Source organism: Hippopotamus amphibius, chromosome 9 (assembly GCF_030028045.1).
Source record: "Hippopotamus amphibius kiboko isolate mHipAmp2 chromosome 9, mHipAmp2.hap2, whole genome shotgun sequence".
NCBI lineage: Eukaryota > Metazoa > Chordata > Mammalia > Artiodactyla > Hippopotamidae > Hippopotamus > Hippopotamus amphibius.
In genome coordinates this window covers 37,005,493-37,022,183 of record NC_080194.1, presented here as the reverse complement: position 1 = coordinate 37,022,183, position 16,691 = coordinate 37,005,493, and the positions used below count along the sequence as shown (strand labels likewise).

At 38.4% G+C, this 16,691-nt stretch overlaps 2 protein-coding genes across 2 annotated transcripts in view; both read left to right on the top strand.

Annotated features, from left to right (window-relative positions):
• Positions 1 to 2,486: 2,486 nt before the first annotated feature.
• On the top strand, positions 2,487 to 3,458 carry LOC130861767 (olfactory receptor 2D3). Its single transcript, XM_057750936.1, has one exon. It carries the CDS (start codon positions 2,514 to 2,516, stop codon positions 3,456 to 3,458), a length of 945 nt encoding a protein of 314 aa, XP_057606919.1. The 5' UTR covers positions 2,487 to 2,513.
• A 5,226-nt stretch (positions 3,459 to 8,684) lies between these two features.
• Positions 8,685 to 16,691, top strand: part of ZNF215 (zinc finger protein 215) — a 33,790-nt gene continuing 25,783 nt past the window's right edge. The window contains exon 1 of the mRNA XM_057749348.1: positions 8,685 to 8,838. The gene's annotated coding sequence lies outside the window, so the exon portion shown is untranslated. The remainder of the gene's footprint in view (positions 8,839 to 16,691) is intronic.

The following is a 16,691-nucleotide window of genomic DNA, read 5'->3' as shown; positions in this document are numbered from 1 at the left end:
CACAGGCCTACTTGCTCCGTGGCATGTGGTATCCTCCTGGGGCAGGGATCAGACCCACGTCCCCTGCATTGGCAGGCGGATTCCTACCCACTGCACCACCTAGGAAGTCCTGATGTGGACTATTTTTAAAGTCTTTATTGAGTTTGTTACGTTTCGGCTTTTTGGCCATGAGACATGTGGGATCTCATTTCCCCAACCAGGAAACGAACCCACACCCCGTGTATTAGAAGGTGAAGTCCCAGCCACTGGACTGTCAGGGAAGTACCCCACCCCCATTGTGTATTCTTGGCAACTTGCTGACCATATATGGTAGATTTATTTCTGCGCTATTATGTTTGTTGGTCTGAATGTCTGTTTTTAGCCATTATTTCATTATATGATGTGAAAAGTATATTTTCTTGTGAATATTTTCTGCAATTTAGAGTATTTATTTAGCATGAACTCCTACAATTGGGTTTAGAAACTGGGATAATGTTTGGGAGTATTAGATGATATTAGGCCTAGAGGATTCAAGAACTCCTAATACTACTCTTTTTAGTCATTCCTCCCCTTAGAGTTCTACAAAAGAAACATGAAATAATGAAAAATAACACACCACTTTTTATTAATCAGGCTAGTCCCTAATGTCACTGAAGTTCAGAGCTCTGATAAGCATGGATTGGGTTACATGGTCTAGTCTACAGTCCTATAAGGCTCCCTGATGGCTTAAATCCATATTGTATCATCATGTTACCTTCTGGCTGGCAACATGATACAAAAGAACAAAGTGATGATGAGCATACCTAGAAACTATTCAGAAAATGAGAGAAGAGAGCAAGTAAAGTTCTCAAGGGGGACCTTGTTCAACTTACTAGTCCAGTCCCAGGAAGAAGAGAAGAAATTAGAAATGTGCGTGACCTTTTAAAGCACAGTAACCCTACCCAGGAGTAATCATGGACCAATCAACATCCTCAAATATTACAAATCAGATTTTTATTCCTGGTGGAGAGAAAGGGCTAGTAAAAAAAAGGAATTTCTCCCTTACTCATACTATTGAGAACTGGGTCAAAGCATATGACTATTTGAGTCATTTAATGTATTTGACAAAATTGTTTCTCAGAAATATTGTACCAACTTTCCTACTCATTTGCATTGTACAAAAATGTCTTTCTCTACACCTTCATTATACATTATATAGCTAATTAATTCTGCCACTTATTAATTGCATGATTTAACCTCTCTGTGTCTCAGTTTTCTCATCTGCAAAATAAGTCAAATAGTGTCTACCTCATAATGTTATCAGGACAATATAATCCTATAAAACCCTTAAAGCAATGCCTGACATGTGTTAAATGCTCAATAAAATGCTAGTTATTATTTTTTTGTGACTGTTGCTATTAAAATCTTAGCTAATTTCCCAGGTAAAAACTGTATCTCTCACTGTTATAACTGTACTTAGTCATAATAATATTGAATATTTTTCTTATATTTAGTGGCAGTCTGCATTTCTTCTTTGTAAATAGTCTACTCATTGTCCCTGGCCCATTATTACTTGGATTCAATAATTTTCATAGTGTTTTATTTGGAATCATAATGTAATAAAGTATTGGGTTGGCCAAAAAAATTCATTTGGTGAATGAATACATTGTTCAATAAAGTTCTTGGTGAAAATGAAAAATATGTCTTTTATTTTTACTTAAAACCAAATGAACTTTTTGGCCAACCCAATATTTTAACTTTCGTCTGATGTCTCCCTCAAATATTTCCCTCAGTTTGTAGTTTATCTTTTAATTTTATTCATGATATTATCTCACAGAAATCTTTCAATTTATGCTGCAAAGTCTACACGTTTTCCTTCATGATTTCTTCGAAAGCTTTTGTGATTTTCAAGTCTGATCCTATCCAAATCTCACAACAAGTTTAACCTATTTTTCCTTTTTTATATTATTTTACTTGTAATATTTTATTCTTTAATCCAAACAGAATGACCCTTAGTGTTGATATGCCAAAGCTTTATTTTTAAACCCAAGAAAAGTTTGTTGTTTTTTAAGAGGTCAAATTAAATTTGATGCCTGAAAACTATTTCATGTTTTTTCAGCATATGTTATGATTAAATATGTAGTATTTTGAACAGTTAGTGGTGCAGTTTTATGCAAGGTGATAGTCCTAACAATATAGGTGGTCATTTCCTAATAATAATGTGTATAGCCATTTAGTAAAATCCACTTGGATACTAATATCCTCATATCAGAACTAGCCAAGAAGGCTTTAACAATATCATATTCTATCTATAAATAAGTGGCACTGGGGAGAGGAGATCTGGGGGAAAATGAAGTGGATTTAAATTACAACCAACTAATAAGAATAAAGTATTCTACTTAGTATCAATTAGAACAAGATGGATAGCAAAAAGCTAGAAATATCCAACTGGGTTTTTTAATTGAGCTTTAAATGAGCCTCTTCTATAGGACTTGATGTCATAAACTCAAAGTTTGTTCTGTTTGTGCCAAACAGGTAAACAAGCATACATCTCAATGGGAGAAGAAAACCACACTTCTGTGGCTGAGTTTATCTTCCTTGGCCTCTCACAGGACTTGCAGACCCAGATCCTGCTGTTTATTCTTTTTCTCATCATTTATCTGTTGACTGTGCTTGGAAACCTGCTCATCATCATCCTCATCTTCATGGATTCTCGACTTCATATCCCCATGTACTTTTTTCTTAGAAACCTCTCTTTCGCAGATCTCTCTTTCTCTACTAGCATTGTCCCTCAAATGTTGGTCCATTTCTTGGTAAAGAGGAAAACTGTTTCTTTCATTGGGTGTATGACACAGATCACTGTCTTCCTTCTGGTTGGGTGCACAGAATGTGCACTGCTGGCAGTGATGTCCTATGACCGGTATGTGGCTGTCTGCAAGCCCCTGCACTACTCCACCATCATGACCCAACAAGTGTGTATGCAGTTGGCCATAGGGTCCTGGGCCAGTGGCGCACTAGTGTCCCTGGTAGATACCACCTTTACTTTCCAACTTCCCTATCGAGGACAGAACGTTATCAATCACTACTTTTGTGAACCCCCTGCCCTCCTGAAGCTGGCTTCAGCAGATACTCACAGCACAGAAATGGCCATCTTTGCAATGGGTGTGGTCATCCCCTTAGCTCCTGTCTCCCTGGTCCTTGTCTCCTACTGGAATATCATCTCCACTGTGGTCCAGATGCAGTCTGGGAAGGGGAGGCTCAAGGTCTTCTCTACCTGTGGCTCCCATCTCATTGTTGTTGTCCTCTTCTATGGCTCAGCAATATTTGCCTACATGAGGTCAAACTCCAAGATAAAGTGCAGAAGAGATAAAGTGATCTCTGTGTTCTACTCAGCAGTGACACCCATGCTGAATCCCATAATTTATAGCCTGAGAAACAAGGATGTCAAAGGAGCTGTCAGGAAACTGGCTGGAAGAAAGTCCTTTTCTCAGAGACGGTGACCTCTAGGTCTGACTTTTAGAGCTATGGTAACGTCTTTAACAGAGGAGCAGGATTTCAGTCGACAGTTAAAAATCAGCTTATTTCAGGAAGAAGCATAAAAGTAAGGGACATGTTCCAGAAACTGTGAATACGCCACTCTAAACATAGGGACGAAATAAAAGGATGAAAACAGGTTATTTCTTGATTATGAAAAGCACTAACTGCTATTTTGAAGGAGTTTTTGGTTAATTCAGCAAATGTGGACATGTTTTAATCATGAATCCCTTGAATCTAAGAGGTTTAAACTGGATTATCTTGAGATAACATCTAATATGAATTTAATACATGATTCTAACATCAAAGACATTTCAAGTTGGGATGTCATAGTCATGCAAAACCATGAATAGTCTGATCAAAACAATCAACATATTTAATACTGGTATCATCTACGGCTGAAAGTATTTCAGCTTGTAAAAAGGTACCATAGGCTATACTACGTCCTAGTTCATGATGTTCTCTCCTGAAAGCTCTAGAAAATGAGTTTTTATATCATCACCCCAAAGTCCATTTAAGCACAGATTATCAGAGTAAAAAGTGAATTCAACAGTCATCTAATCCAAACATGTGCCTGAGGAGTAAACCACTCTCAATATTTCTATTGACTAATTGTCCAGCATCTGCCTAAACAAGAATGGTACAGCCAGCACTCTGTGCTCTTGGATCATTCCCTTTCATATGTAGATCATTTTTTACTATTAGAAAGATCTCCCATATGGTAAGTAAAAATCATTTTTCCTATATCTTCAACCCACTTTCCTTACTTTTATTCCTAGAATAATTTTCGTTATCCTTCTATACCACAACTCGCTGAAGTCAGTTTCTATATTTGCCCCAATTCAGTTCTCATAGCCAACCACCCACTTCTTCCCTTAAAATTCCTTTATCTAACATGCTTTGGTATTCAATATTCATTCTGGTCATTTTCCTCTTAATGAGCCCAACTAACCCAATGAATATCTCTTCTGAATATCTCTTCTAAAATAAATTAGAATTTTAGAAATTGGAATTTACCAACCCTAGGCTGACCCCTTCTTAAGCTTTGACCCCTTCTTAAGCTTAGATGCCTCTAACCACACCTCCCTGTGGCTCAACTTCTCTAGAATGGTCAATTCTGGAGTCCACTTCAGGTTCTCATAAACTATTAATCCAAATATACTAACTGACGGATGTTTGGCTCTTTCACCCAAACTTTAATCAAACACACATTTAGAGGGGATTCCATGCTAACCATTCTACAGTTACCATGAACATAGGTGCAGGAACAACAGACCTCAGATTGACTTTGCAAGGGAAGACCTCCCCCGTGAAGAGTTATCTAATAGCTAAAGTTCTTATTTCTTTCATTCATGCATTTGTGCATCCATGGAATCATTTTAAAACCATTTATTGAGCTCTTGTTTCATTTTATCTTATCATTTATCAGAGCAATGCTGACATAATGTGTTTTAATACACACTTTTGCATTTGTCACTATCCTTTTAAAATTACTGGGACTGCACTACAATAGGCAAACTCTAATTTAGGGTGTGAGGATCAGAGAAAACCCTCATTTAAACAACCTGTGCTAGAGGAGGTGACGTAGATAAGGACAAAAAATTAATAGTTGAAATTGGTGACTTGGCTGTCAGTGATGATCTAGACAACAGCTACTTCAGTAACAGCTAAAAAAATAAGACAATGTAAGAAGAAAGTACACACTAATTTGGAGAAGTTTCACCGTGAAGAAAAAGGAAGAAATAAGGTATGACAGTGAAAGTGGAATTGTGGGCTTTTAAATTTTTTTAAATTTTATTTTAGATTTCTAGGTCCTTGCCCCCTTTTCCTTGAAGACTTTAACCCCTAGCTCACTGCCACTTTCCCCAACACACTGCTCCTGTTATATATAAATTTTGGATACTTTAATTTTCACATAGAATGAAATGTGAATATTTTGCATTCTCAGACTTCCCTGATCTTCATTCCTCCAATAATCTCAACCGTCAATTCCCATGGTCATAACTTAAACATTGCCATTACCACTAGTTGCCATCTCCACCTTCCAAATTCTGGAATTCTGAGCAAATAAAATGATTGCTGTTTTAAGGCACGAGGTTTTGAAACGGTTTGTTACGCAGCAATGGATAACTGAAACTCTAAGAGAATCATGCTCCAACATTCAAATAGATGCCTGTGGGGCTTATTACCAGTAAAAACTACTACCTCTCCTGCTATTGAAGGGAGAGGGGGAATAAAGGGCCAAGAAGCTTCTAAGGAATCATAATGTATCAGTGAGGGATTTTAGTTGCAAGTAACAGAAACTGACTATGCATGATTTAAGCTAAAAGGAAAAATATTAAATAATAGTAATTCCTATTCTGCAGCCAGAACCACAGGCCAAATTCATTATCACAGAATGGGTCTGCTCAGGACATCACTGCCATTCAGCACTAGGCGGCGCGGTCATCACTGCCAACATTCACCAGCAAAGTCCTTGCTGCTGGAGCTGCTAATTCTCTGAACCTGAAAATTGGAATGTTAGTGTTCCCTCTACCCCAGACAGAAAAAGAGAAGAAATTGCTGACAACACCACCTCAGCCAGGTGATCAAGGTTAACATAAATAGCGTTAAGATCTGTTGATAGCACATTCCCTTGAGATGATGTGATGGAAATAGCACTTTATGTTTGGAAGATTCCTTAAACCCATAACCTCAGTCATGAGAAATATATCAGACAAGTTCTCATACATGGACTTCCTATAAAATATATAACCTGTACTGCTCAAAACTGTAAAGGTCATCAAAAACAAGTCTGAGAAACTGTCACAGCCAGGAAGAGCCTAAGGGGACAAGACAACTAAATGTAATATGATATCCGGGGTGGGATCCTGGATCAGAAAAAAGGAAATAAGGTTAAAAAAAATGAAACCTAAACAAATCCAAAGTATAAAGTTTAGTTAATAATAAGGTATCAATCTTATTTTCTTAATTGTAGCAGATGTGCCATAATAATGTAAATAATAATAATAATAATGTAAATTGATTGTGGGAAAAGGGGGGTATATCAGAACTCACTGAACTATATCTTCTCAATTCTTCTGTAAATCTAAAACTGACCTAAGAAATAAGGTCTGTTTTTAAAAAAGAAAAGAAACTTTTTGATGTCCTTGCTTTTTAATGTCACTAGCTCTTAATTCAAAGTCTAGACTGGGTGTATCTAATTGAGCAAGTCGTAGCTGCAATGCAGACAAGGGAAGTTAATATCAGATGTATTCAGTTTCTACAGATACAGACAGGGTCCAACTCCCCCACAAGACTCAAAAGAAGACCATAATTTTAGAAAGGGTATTCAAAGGATCAGAAGCCAAAAACTGACAAATGTCCATAACACATGGCCCATGAAACCAAATCACCCCTATTCATAAGATGACTATCTACAAATTCCAGACTGACCAGTGCAACTCACAATCTACACGACACAATATTCTGAGGATGTGTAGAACACAGAACATTGGGTGAAGAAACACAATAGTGTAGCATATGGAATGCTTCCATTGGTCATTGACAGCTTTCATTTGATTGTGTTTACTAATATATTTTCAATTGCTAGTACAGTATTTGCCACATATTAAATTCTCAATAAAAATTGGCTGAATGAATATAGGAAAAGTGTTGGCTTAACTCGGGTCAAGTTTTCTCTCTGTTTTTCTTTTTTAAATACAGAGATCTGGATTTCACAATGATAGAAGAGAATGATGGAGTTTGTAGCAAACAAGTCTATGCATCTTAAGGCTCTAATCCCAGATGGCTTTACAATGAAAGTCATATATTGAAAGAAACCTGTAAAATTGTGCCTTTACAAAATAGCTGGACTTTGGTGAGGTGACTGCAAAGAGAAAATGACCCTTCTTCAATTACAGAGCAGTGTCCAGGCTTCTGTGGACCTTTGAAGACACATGGTCAGAAATCTTACATCTAGGAGGTATGAGAGGAAGGCTGGTCATTCAGCCTCATACTTGGTAACCTTGCCATTTCCCTGAACCCTTAATTAGCTAAAGACTATGTTTCAGCCTGTTTACTTGCAATACTTACAAGTTAAAATTTTCACTTTGCCTAGCTAGTTAAAGGACTTTTATAAAGGTCAATCCCAACACAAACAATTCATGGCACACACCATACTCCTAATCTGGGAAAATATCATTCCACAATTCTTGCACGTCTTACTAATCACCCACTAAATCTTGAAGCATTGAATGAGTAGCAGTGGGACAAGTACAAAGTGATCTGAGCTTGAAGCTCAGCTTTGCTATCTTTTAGTTTCCATAAATTTGGGGATGATCATCTCTTCCTTATAGTGTTGTGGCGATGAGTGAGATGACATTTATAATTTGCTTATGATAGTAATGAGTACAGAGGAGATTGGCCAAAACAAACAAAAATCTGGTTCCTATCTTGTTGACCAAGATTTAAAGCTCCTTCCCTGGGAGACTTTCCCTGACTTACTAGTTTGAGTTATTCCTCTGGGGCTCAATCCTAGACCACTCCTCCTTCTACTGTTTTCTCTTGTTCTCTCTGTAGTCTCATCCTCCCCATCCCTCCACCCCCACTCATAGTATCAACTACCACCTACCCATTAGCAACACAAATTTTACAAATCTGGCCCCAGACACCTCTAAGCTCTCAGATACTAATATCCAATATGACAATGCTTCTTGGATGTCACAAAGGATCGCACAGATAACCAACCAAAACTGGACTCATGATCTCCTGCAAGACTTTTTACCTCGATGAAAAACTGAATGAATGAATGAGCGAATCAGTAAATCAGTAAAAACCATGCTACACCATGTTATATACAAGACGATAACTTTTCGAAATTATTTCACTGTTTTTTGATTCCAAGAAAATGGGGGAGGGTGGCGGTGACAAGGTAAGAAAGATTTTGGCCAGTTCTCCTCATTGGGGATGGAGGAAGCCACAGAAGCTTGACAAGCCCTTTTCCCACCTGCCCTAAGCCTCGGTTCCTGGTCCTGGAGTTGGACTCAAGTCTGTGAAGCTCGCGGGACCTGGAAAAGGGGCGGGACTGAGAGACGTCCCAGCCCAGGCCTACTTTACAAACTTGGGCCGCGGGGGCTGCTGGGGGCCCCTTCCACGGCTGGTGCGCGTGCGCGGGAGTGAGCCGTTAACGTTCGTGTTTACCAGACATCGCGCCGGCGCCGGCGAGTGAGGGCGCTGTGTGACCCGCGCTGCTTAGTTCTGGCGTGGTTACCAACGCCAGCTCCCTACCCCGGCACTTCTGCGGCTCCTCTGAACTGGCTCCTGGGAGTGACTGAATCCAGCCGGGGCTAGGAGCGGTGCTTGCAGGTATGACGCGGGTCGGCGGGCGGTGAGGACGCGGGTGCGTGGAATTGGGAATCCCGCTTGAGGGCGCCCACGTCTCCTCGGCTTGTTGGCGGTTACCTGGATTCCAGCTCCGCGCTCTGCAGTCTCTGCGGGAGAAGCTGACAGGGATGGAGGCGTGCGCTGTGGAAGGAAGTTAGTGCCTGAGAGAGGAGCGGTAAAGAGGGCTGGGGCTGGGAAGCAGGACGGCTAGGCTCCAGATCCGGGTCTGCTGTATCCTCTTCCATGCTGTGATGGGGACAGTCTCCAGACGTTTTGTCTGGGAAATACATCCTGCTCAGCTGGTTTTGGAATGACTGATTGGGATTCCGGAGCAAGTGTGACTGGATCAATCAACTGGAAAAGAAAATGGAGAAAAGTTCTTTCCAACTTGCCTTGCTTTCGCAGTCATTCCTCGCCTCGCCCTAAAGCCTCTATTTCAGATGTCTATTTGCAGACTGCTTTGTGCTCCTTTTTATGAGCCGATCTCGAAAGATTCTCCTTCCCTCAGGCTACTGCTCTGCCTCTGACCTAGTCGATTAAAACTAACCCTTTTCACAGATACTACCCTTTCCCCTTAATTAGCGCCTGTTCAGGTTCCTTGACGCTGTAAAATCCTTTGAATTTGTGTCAGCTGGTTATTTAATCTGACTCTCCTGTTGTTTAATCTAATTCCCCTGTCACCTGCGCCTTACAGAGCCCTCCCGAGCCCTCGCTTCCAGTGGAACTGGCCCAAAGGCTTAACTCTTTATCCTGAGTCCCAATATCATCCTTAAAGGGATCTGTTTAGTACTTCAGAGTTTAAACTTAACTTTGCTTATTCCAGTGGTCGTCATTTACAGACCATTTAAGCTATTCGCAGTCACGGCCATGCCTAGGACCTTTTATCATCCAGACTGTTCCTCCTTTGAAATCTTAAGGGCCAGCATGTCATCCTGAACATCTCTAACATGTCTTCCTAGCTCTGTAATTACTTATACTGAGTAATTTATTAATTTTAACCTGTAAATCCCTAGTATATTTTGTTGCTGTTTCTCACTTTGAGTTGAATGTTTAATACATCTCATTCTTGTTTAATTATATACGTAAGTCGTTGTCATTGCCTAGCAATAGAACTTGAGCTGTGCTGTATAGCTTTTGAAGTGCAGTGTTTTTAGTGTTTTTAATTTGAGTTTTTTAGAAGCAAAAGTTAAATTTCAAAGTAGTTCAGATTTTTTTTCTATTTCTACTTGGTGTTAAGATCTAGTTTTCATTCTGGTAATGAATGTGGTTTGTACCACTTTTATTTACTTTTTATTTATCAAGGAGTTTTTTGGTAGCTTAATAGATAGCAGCTTTTGTAAACATTCTCTTAAGTGCTTGACTAGAAACTACATTCTCTCTGGTTTTATATATCAGACTAAGCATGTTATTCATGTCCTCTGTACTATCAATTTTAGCTTACTTTATCTGTTAAGGACTGAGGAAGTTGCCTTTGTCTCCTATGTCTATTTTGTTATTGTTGATCACATCTCTTTGTTTTCTGAAGGTTTTGCTATAAGTATATTTCAGTTGTGTTATTTGATACGCTTAGTCACATTTCATTATGAGTTGTACTTTCAATCATTTACAGTTTCTTCTTTGTCTCATTAAGTTGTGCTTTTAATTCAATATATATTTAATTCAGTATAACGCTGCATATTTTATTGTTGTTTACATTTGCTTGTTATTTTTTTAATCATCCCTTTAAGCTTTGAAGTTCTTTTATGTTGAATGCCTGTTGAGTTTTTACACAGTTGAGTTTAAATTTTACCCAGTGCATTTATTGTTACAGTGGATATTCTTCTTGTTAAATCTACTTTTCTTTTTATGCTTACTTTGTTTTTTGTTTTGTTTTTAACGTGTGATCTGTAAACTCTTTTTTCTTCTTTCCCCCTGTGTGTTAATTCTTAAAGTATCTGGACCTGTAGTTCATTCTTCTGCTGGAACTCAGTGAGTGATACCTCTTCAGCCCTTTGGAACTTTTTTTTTTTTCTTTTTGGTAATGAACCTGTACTTGCTTAAGTTTTGAAGAACATTTGTGTTGGATCTCAGAATCTTCCGTCATTTGATCCACTTTGCCCTGTGTCCCCGTGTAATAGGGACACTAATGAGTATATAAATGGTGTCAATACATTTCTACAAGACAGAAAGTGAAAATATAGTTTAAAGAAGCAGTGTAGAAAAGGCCACAACTTAGAATATGCTAGGAGGTGACCACCGTGGAGATGGAAACCCATCTGCCTATGTGAATCTTAAACTGTTTCAAGAGTATGGCAGTGAGAGTCAAATAGAACATAGATGTTTCACATGTTACCCTTCCTATTCCCATCATCTCCCCAACCTCCCAGCCGTCTTCCCACCTACATAGAGAAACAGTTTAGCTCCAGTGCCTTTCTCCCACAAAAAGTTTGTCCCGAAATAAGCTGAATAAAACATCTGAGGAGAACTAAGGCTTTTAGTTTAGGTAGTGACATTTCAGAGTAAAACCTTTTCATTCTGTTGTGTGGGGGAGCCCACAGCTTGACAGCCAGCTTCTCTGCTCACCCTGAATCACAGTCTGCCAATGTGTGTGTCTCTCCAATATTCACATGGCTTTTAGTAAGTCTCCCATTTAGGGTAGACATCCATTAGGAAAGCAACCTACTGATCCAGAAGAAGTAGAAATTCCTATGATGATCTGGAATAATCAACCTAACACTTGATTCTTAAATATGAGCAGAAAACTAGGGAACACCAGATGTCTAAAAACCAAGACAGATAGAAACCCTGACCACAGAATAAAAGGGAATTTAGGAAACAGAAAACTCAAGTTAGCACCCTCAGAAAAATTTGAAACAATACTGTAACAACTGCATATGCACAGTACTGTGGGAAAAGAACCATCAGTGAACAAGGAAGAGCTCTTAAATTTAAATGACTGGTAGGAATATTTTATTTCTGGATAAAAAGAAAATCTGCAAGATAACTCAAAGAAAAAAATCAAAAAAATTGCAACAGTTTTCAGAAAATCACTTCTGTGGAGTAAATCTGGGCGTAGAAAGGAGGGGAGGGTAGAAGACAGTTGATTTTTATCATAAAAGTTATCATGTGCCATTTGATTGTTTTGCCTTTTGCCATGTGCATGGATCACTGATGTGAAAAAATTTTTGCATGATTTTGTTTTTCACCATAAAATTTTTCTCCCTTTACCTCCACATTTTGGGAGACATTTTTAGGTTTTTCTGCCATATCATTGGTTCAGTGAAGTGTCCCTTCTGCTTTTACTGCTTCCAATCAAGATTTTAAATCTGCTTCTCCACTTTGATAGTTACCTTCATCACATCCTGTTTTACCAAGTGGCTCCCTAATTCTCTTTTATTATCATTCATCCTTTTGAATCTGCAGACATCAAGCAGTGTCTTCCCATTTTTTTAAATAAAAATTTATCTTAGAACAATTTTACATTTACAGAAAAATTTAGAGGATAGTATAGAGAGTTCCCGTATACCCGAACCATTTCGCCATTAGTGACAAATTAGTATGGTATGTTTGTTTCAATTAATGGGATAATGAAATAATATTTAATTATATTTCAATTAATGAACTAAAGTCCATATTCTATTCATATTTCTTCAGTTTTTACCTAATGTCTTTCTTCTGATGCATAATCCCAGCCAGGATGCCATATTATGTTTGTTTTGTATCCTTAAGCTCCTTGGCTGTAACAGTTTCTCAGGTTTGCTTTTAATGACCTTTATAATTCTGAGGAGTATGGGTCAGGTATTTTGGAATAAGGCTGTTTATTAGAATTTGTCTGATATTCTTCTCATGATTAGACTGGGGTTACGGGTTTAGGGGAGGAAGATCACAGAGATGAAGTGCTGTTTCCACCAGATTATCTCAAGGGTATGTGCTATCAACATGACTTATCACTGTTTATGTTACCCTTGATCACCTGGCTGAACTAGTGTTTGTGAGGTCTCTCCACTATAAATTTACTTTTCCCCTTTCCCATAAGTATACTCTTTTGGAAGGAAATCACTAGGCAAAGCCCACACTCAAGTGGAGAGTTATGCTCTACCTCTTGGAAGGCTGAGTATGTAAATTATTTGGAATTCTTCGCGTGGGAGGTATGTCTGTTCTCCCCCATTTATTGATTGATTCAATCATGTGTATCAGTGTGATTTAGGGTAGTTATTTTATAGTTTGGGTTATAATCCAATATGACTTTATTCTGTAGCTCGTATTGTTACACCGTTGCCCATTGGGAGCTCTTTCACTTGGCTCCTGTGTGCCTTTGACATGCCCAAATAAATGTGTTTTTATTTTGTTTATGAGCATTTCTTTACTTTCTGGCACTTCAGGATATGCCAGGCTCATCTTATATATTTCCTGCCCCAGTCCTAGAATCATCCATTTGTCCATGCAGCCCTGGTTCCTTTTATTGAAGAATGGTTTTAGAAACCAGGATCTGGGAGCTGGGAGTTCTTGTTTCTACTGGAGTGATCGTCCTTCTAGGCCAGCTCAGCTGACAGAGCAAGGAAATATATGTGTGTATACTAATTCCTAGGATACACTGTTATGCATATATCTGTATGTATTTCTTTTTTTTTTTTTTTAATTATTTCTGGAGGGGTACACCAAGTTCAATCACCGGTTTTTTGTTGTTGTTGTTGTTGTTTTTAATTTTATTTATTTATTTATTATTTTTGGGGGGTACACCAAGTTCAATCATCTGTTTTTATACACAAATCCCCGTATTCCCTCCCTCCCTTGACTCCCCCCCCACCCTCCCTCGAGTCCTCCCCACCCTCCCTGTCCCAGACCTCTAAGGCATCTTCCATCCTCAAGTTGAACTCCCTTTGTTATACAACAACTTCCCACTGACTATCTATTTTACAGTTGGTAGTATATATATGTCTGTGCTGCTCTCTTGCTTCCTCTCAGCTTCCCTTTCACCCCCCGCCCCCTTCCAAACCTCGAGTTCTCCAGTCCATTCTCTGAACCTGCGTCCTTGTTCTTGTCACTGAGTTCATCAGTACCATTTTTAGATTCCGTATATGTGAGTTAGCATACAATATTTGTCTTTCTCTTTCTGACTTACCTCACTCTGTATGACAGACTGTTGGTCTATCCACCTCATTACATATAGCTCCATCTCATCCCTTTTTATAGCTGAGTAATATTCCATTCTATATATATGCCACATCTTCTTTATCCATTCACTTGTTGATGGGCATTTCGGTTGCTTCCATGTGCTGGCTATTGTAAATAGTGCTGCAATAAACATGATGGTACATGTTTCTTTTGGGATTATGGTTTTCTTTGGGTATATGCCCAGGAGTGGGATTACTGGATCATATGGTAGTTCTATTTGTAGTTTTTTAAGAAACCTCCCAATTGTTTTCCATAGTGGCTGTACCAACTTACATTCCCACCAACAGTGCAAGAGAGTTCCCTTTTCTCCACACCCTCTGCAACATTTGTTGTTTCCAGATTTTGTGATGATGGCCATTCTGACCGGTGTGAGGTGATACCTCATTGTGGCTTTGACTTGCATTTCTCTGATGATTAGTGATGTTGAGCATCTTTTCATGTGTTTGTTGGCCATCTGTATGTCTTCTTTGGAGAAATGTCTATTTAGGTCTTCTGCCCATTTGTGGATTGGGTTATTTGCTTTTTTGGTATGAAGCTGCATGAGCTGCTTGTATATTTTGGAGGTTAATCCTTTGTCTGTTGTTTCATAGGCAATTATTTTTTCCCATTCTGAGGGTTGCCTTTTAGTCTTGTTTATGGTTTCTTTTGCTGTGCGAAAGCTTTTAAGTTTCATGAGGTCCCATTCGTTTATTCTTGATTTTATTTCCATGATTCTAGGAGGTGGGTCAAAAAGGATGTTGCTTTGATGTATGTCAAAGAGTGTTCTGCCTATGTTTTCCTCTAGGAGTTTTATAGTGTCTGGCCTTACATGTAGGTCTTTAATCCATTTGGAGTTTATTTTTGTGTATGGTGTTAGGAAGTGTTCTAATTTCATTCTTTTACATGTTGCTGTCCAATTTTCCCAGCACCACTTATTGAAGAGGCTGTCTTTTTTCCATTGTATACTCGTGCCTCCTTTGTCAAAGATAAGGTGCCCATATGTGTTTGGGCTTACTTCTGAGTTCTCTATTCTATTCCATTGATCATCCTTTCTATTTTTGTGCCAGTACCATACTGTCTTGATCACTATGGCCTTGTAGTATAGTTTGAAGTCAGGAAGCCTGATTCCACCAACTCCATTTTTCCTTCTCAAGATTGCTTTGGCTATTTGGGGTCTTTTGCGTTTCCATACAAATCGTAAGATTTCTTGCTCTAGTTCTGTGAAAAATGCCATTGGTAATTTGATCGGGATTGCATTGAATCTGTAAATTGCTTTGGGTAGTACAGTCATTTTCACGATGTTGATTCTTCCAATCCAGGAACATGGTATGTCCCTCCATCTCTTTGTGTCGTCTTTGATTTCTTTCATCAATGTCTTAAAGTTTTCTGCATACAGATCTTTTGCCTCCTTAGGCAGGTTTATTCCTAGTTATTTTATGCTTTTGGTTGCAATGGTGAATGGGAGAGTTTCCTTAATTTCTCTTTCTGCTCTTCCGTTGTTAGTGTATAGGAATGCAAGAGATTTCTGTGCATTAATTTTGTATCCTGCTACTTTACTAAACTCATCAATGAGTGCTAGCAGTTTTCTGGTAGAGTCTTTAGGGTTTTCTATATATAATATCATGTCATCTGCAAAGAGGGACAATTTTACTTCTTCTTTTCCAATTTGGATTCCTTTAATTTCTTTTTCTTCTCTGATTGCTGTGGCTAAAACTTCCAAAACTATGTTGAATAACAGTGGTGAGAGTGGACACCCTTGTCTTGTTCCTGTTCTTACAGGGAATTCTTCCAGTTTTTCTCCATTGAGAATGATGTTGGCTTTTGGTTTGTCATATATGGCTTTTATTATGTTGAGGTAATTTCCTTCTATGCCCATTTTCTGGAGAGCTTTTATCATAAATGGATGTTGAACTTTGTCAAAAGCTTTTTCTGCATCTATTGAAATGATCATATGGTTTTTATCCTTCAAGTTGTTGATATGATGTATCACATTGATTGATTTGCGTATATTGAAGAATCCTTGCATCCCAGGGATAAACCCCACTTGATCATGGTGTATGATTTTTTTAATGTGCTGTTGGATTCTGTTAGCTAATATTTTGTTGAGGATTTTTGCATCTATATTCATCAGTGATATTGGTCTGTAGTTTTCTTTTTTTGTGACATCCTTGCCTGGTTTTGGTATCAGGGTGATGGTAGCCTTGTAGAATGAGTTTGGGAGTGCTCTGCCTTCTGCAATATTTTGGAAGAGTTTGAGAAGGATAGGTGTTAACTCTTCTCGAAATGTTTGATAGAATTCGCCTGTGAATCCATCTGGTCCTGGGCTTTTGTGTGTTGGGAGATTTTTAATCACTGCCTCAATTTCTGTACTTGTGATTGGTCTGTTCATGGTTTCTATTTCTTCCTGGTTCAGTCTTGGAAGATTGTATTTTTCTAAGAATGTATCCATTTCTTCCAGGTTATCCAATTGATTGGCATATAGTTGCTTGTAGTAGTTTCTCATGATGTTTTGTATTTCTGAGGTGTCCGTTGTTACTTCTCCTTTTTCATTTCTAATTCTGTTGATTTGCATCTTCTCCCTTTTTTTCTTGATGAGTCTGGCTAATGGTTTATCAATTTTGTTAATCTTCTCAAAGAACCAGCTTTTAGTTTTATTGATTTTTCTTATGGTTTCTTTCCTTTCTTTTTCATTTATTTCTGCT

Bases quoted from the DNA above. Each gene is read 5' to 3' on its own strand.
- LOC130861767 (XM_057750936.1), top strand. From the start codon at position 2,514: ATGGGAGAAGAAAACCACACTTCTGTGGCTGAGTTTATCTTCCTTGGC.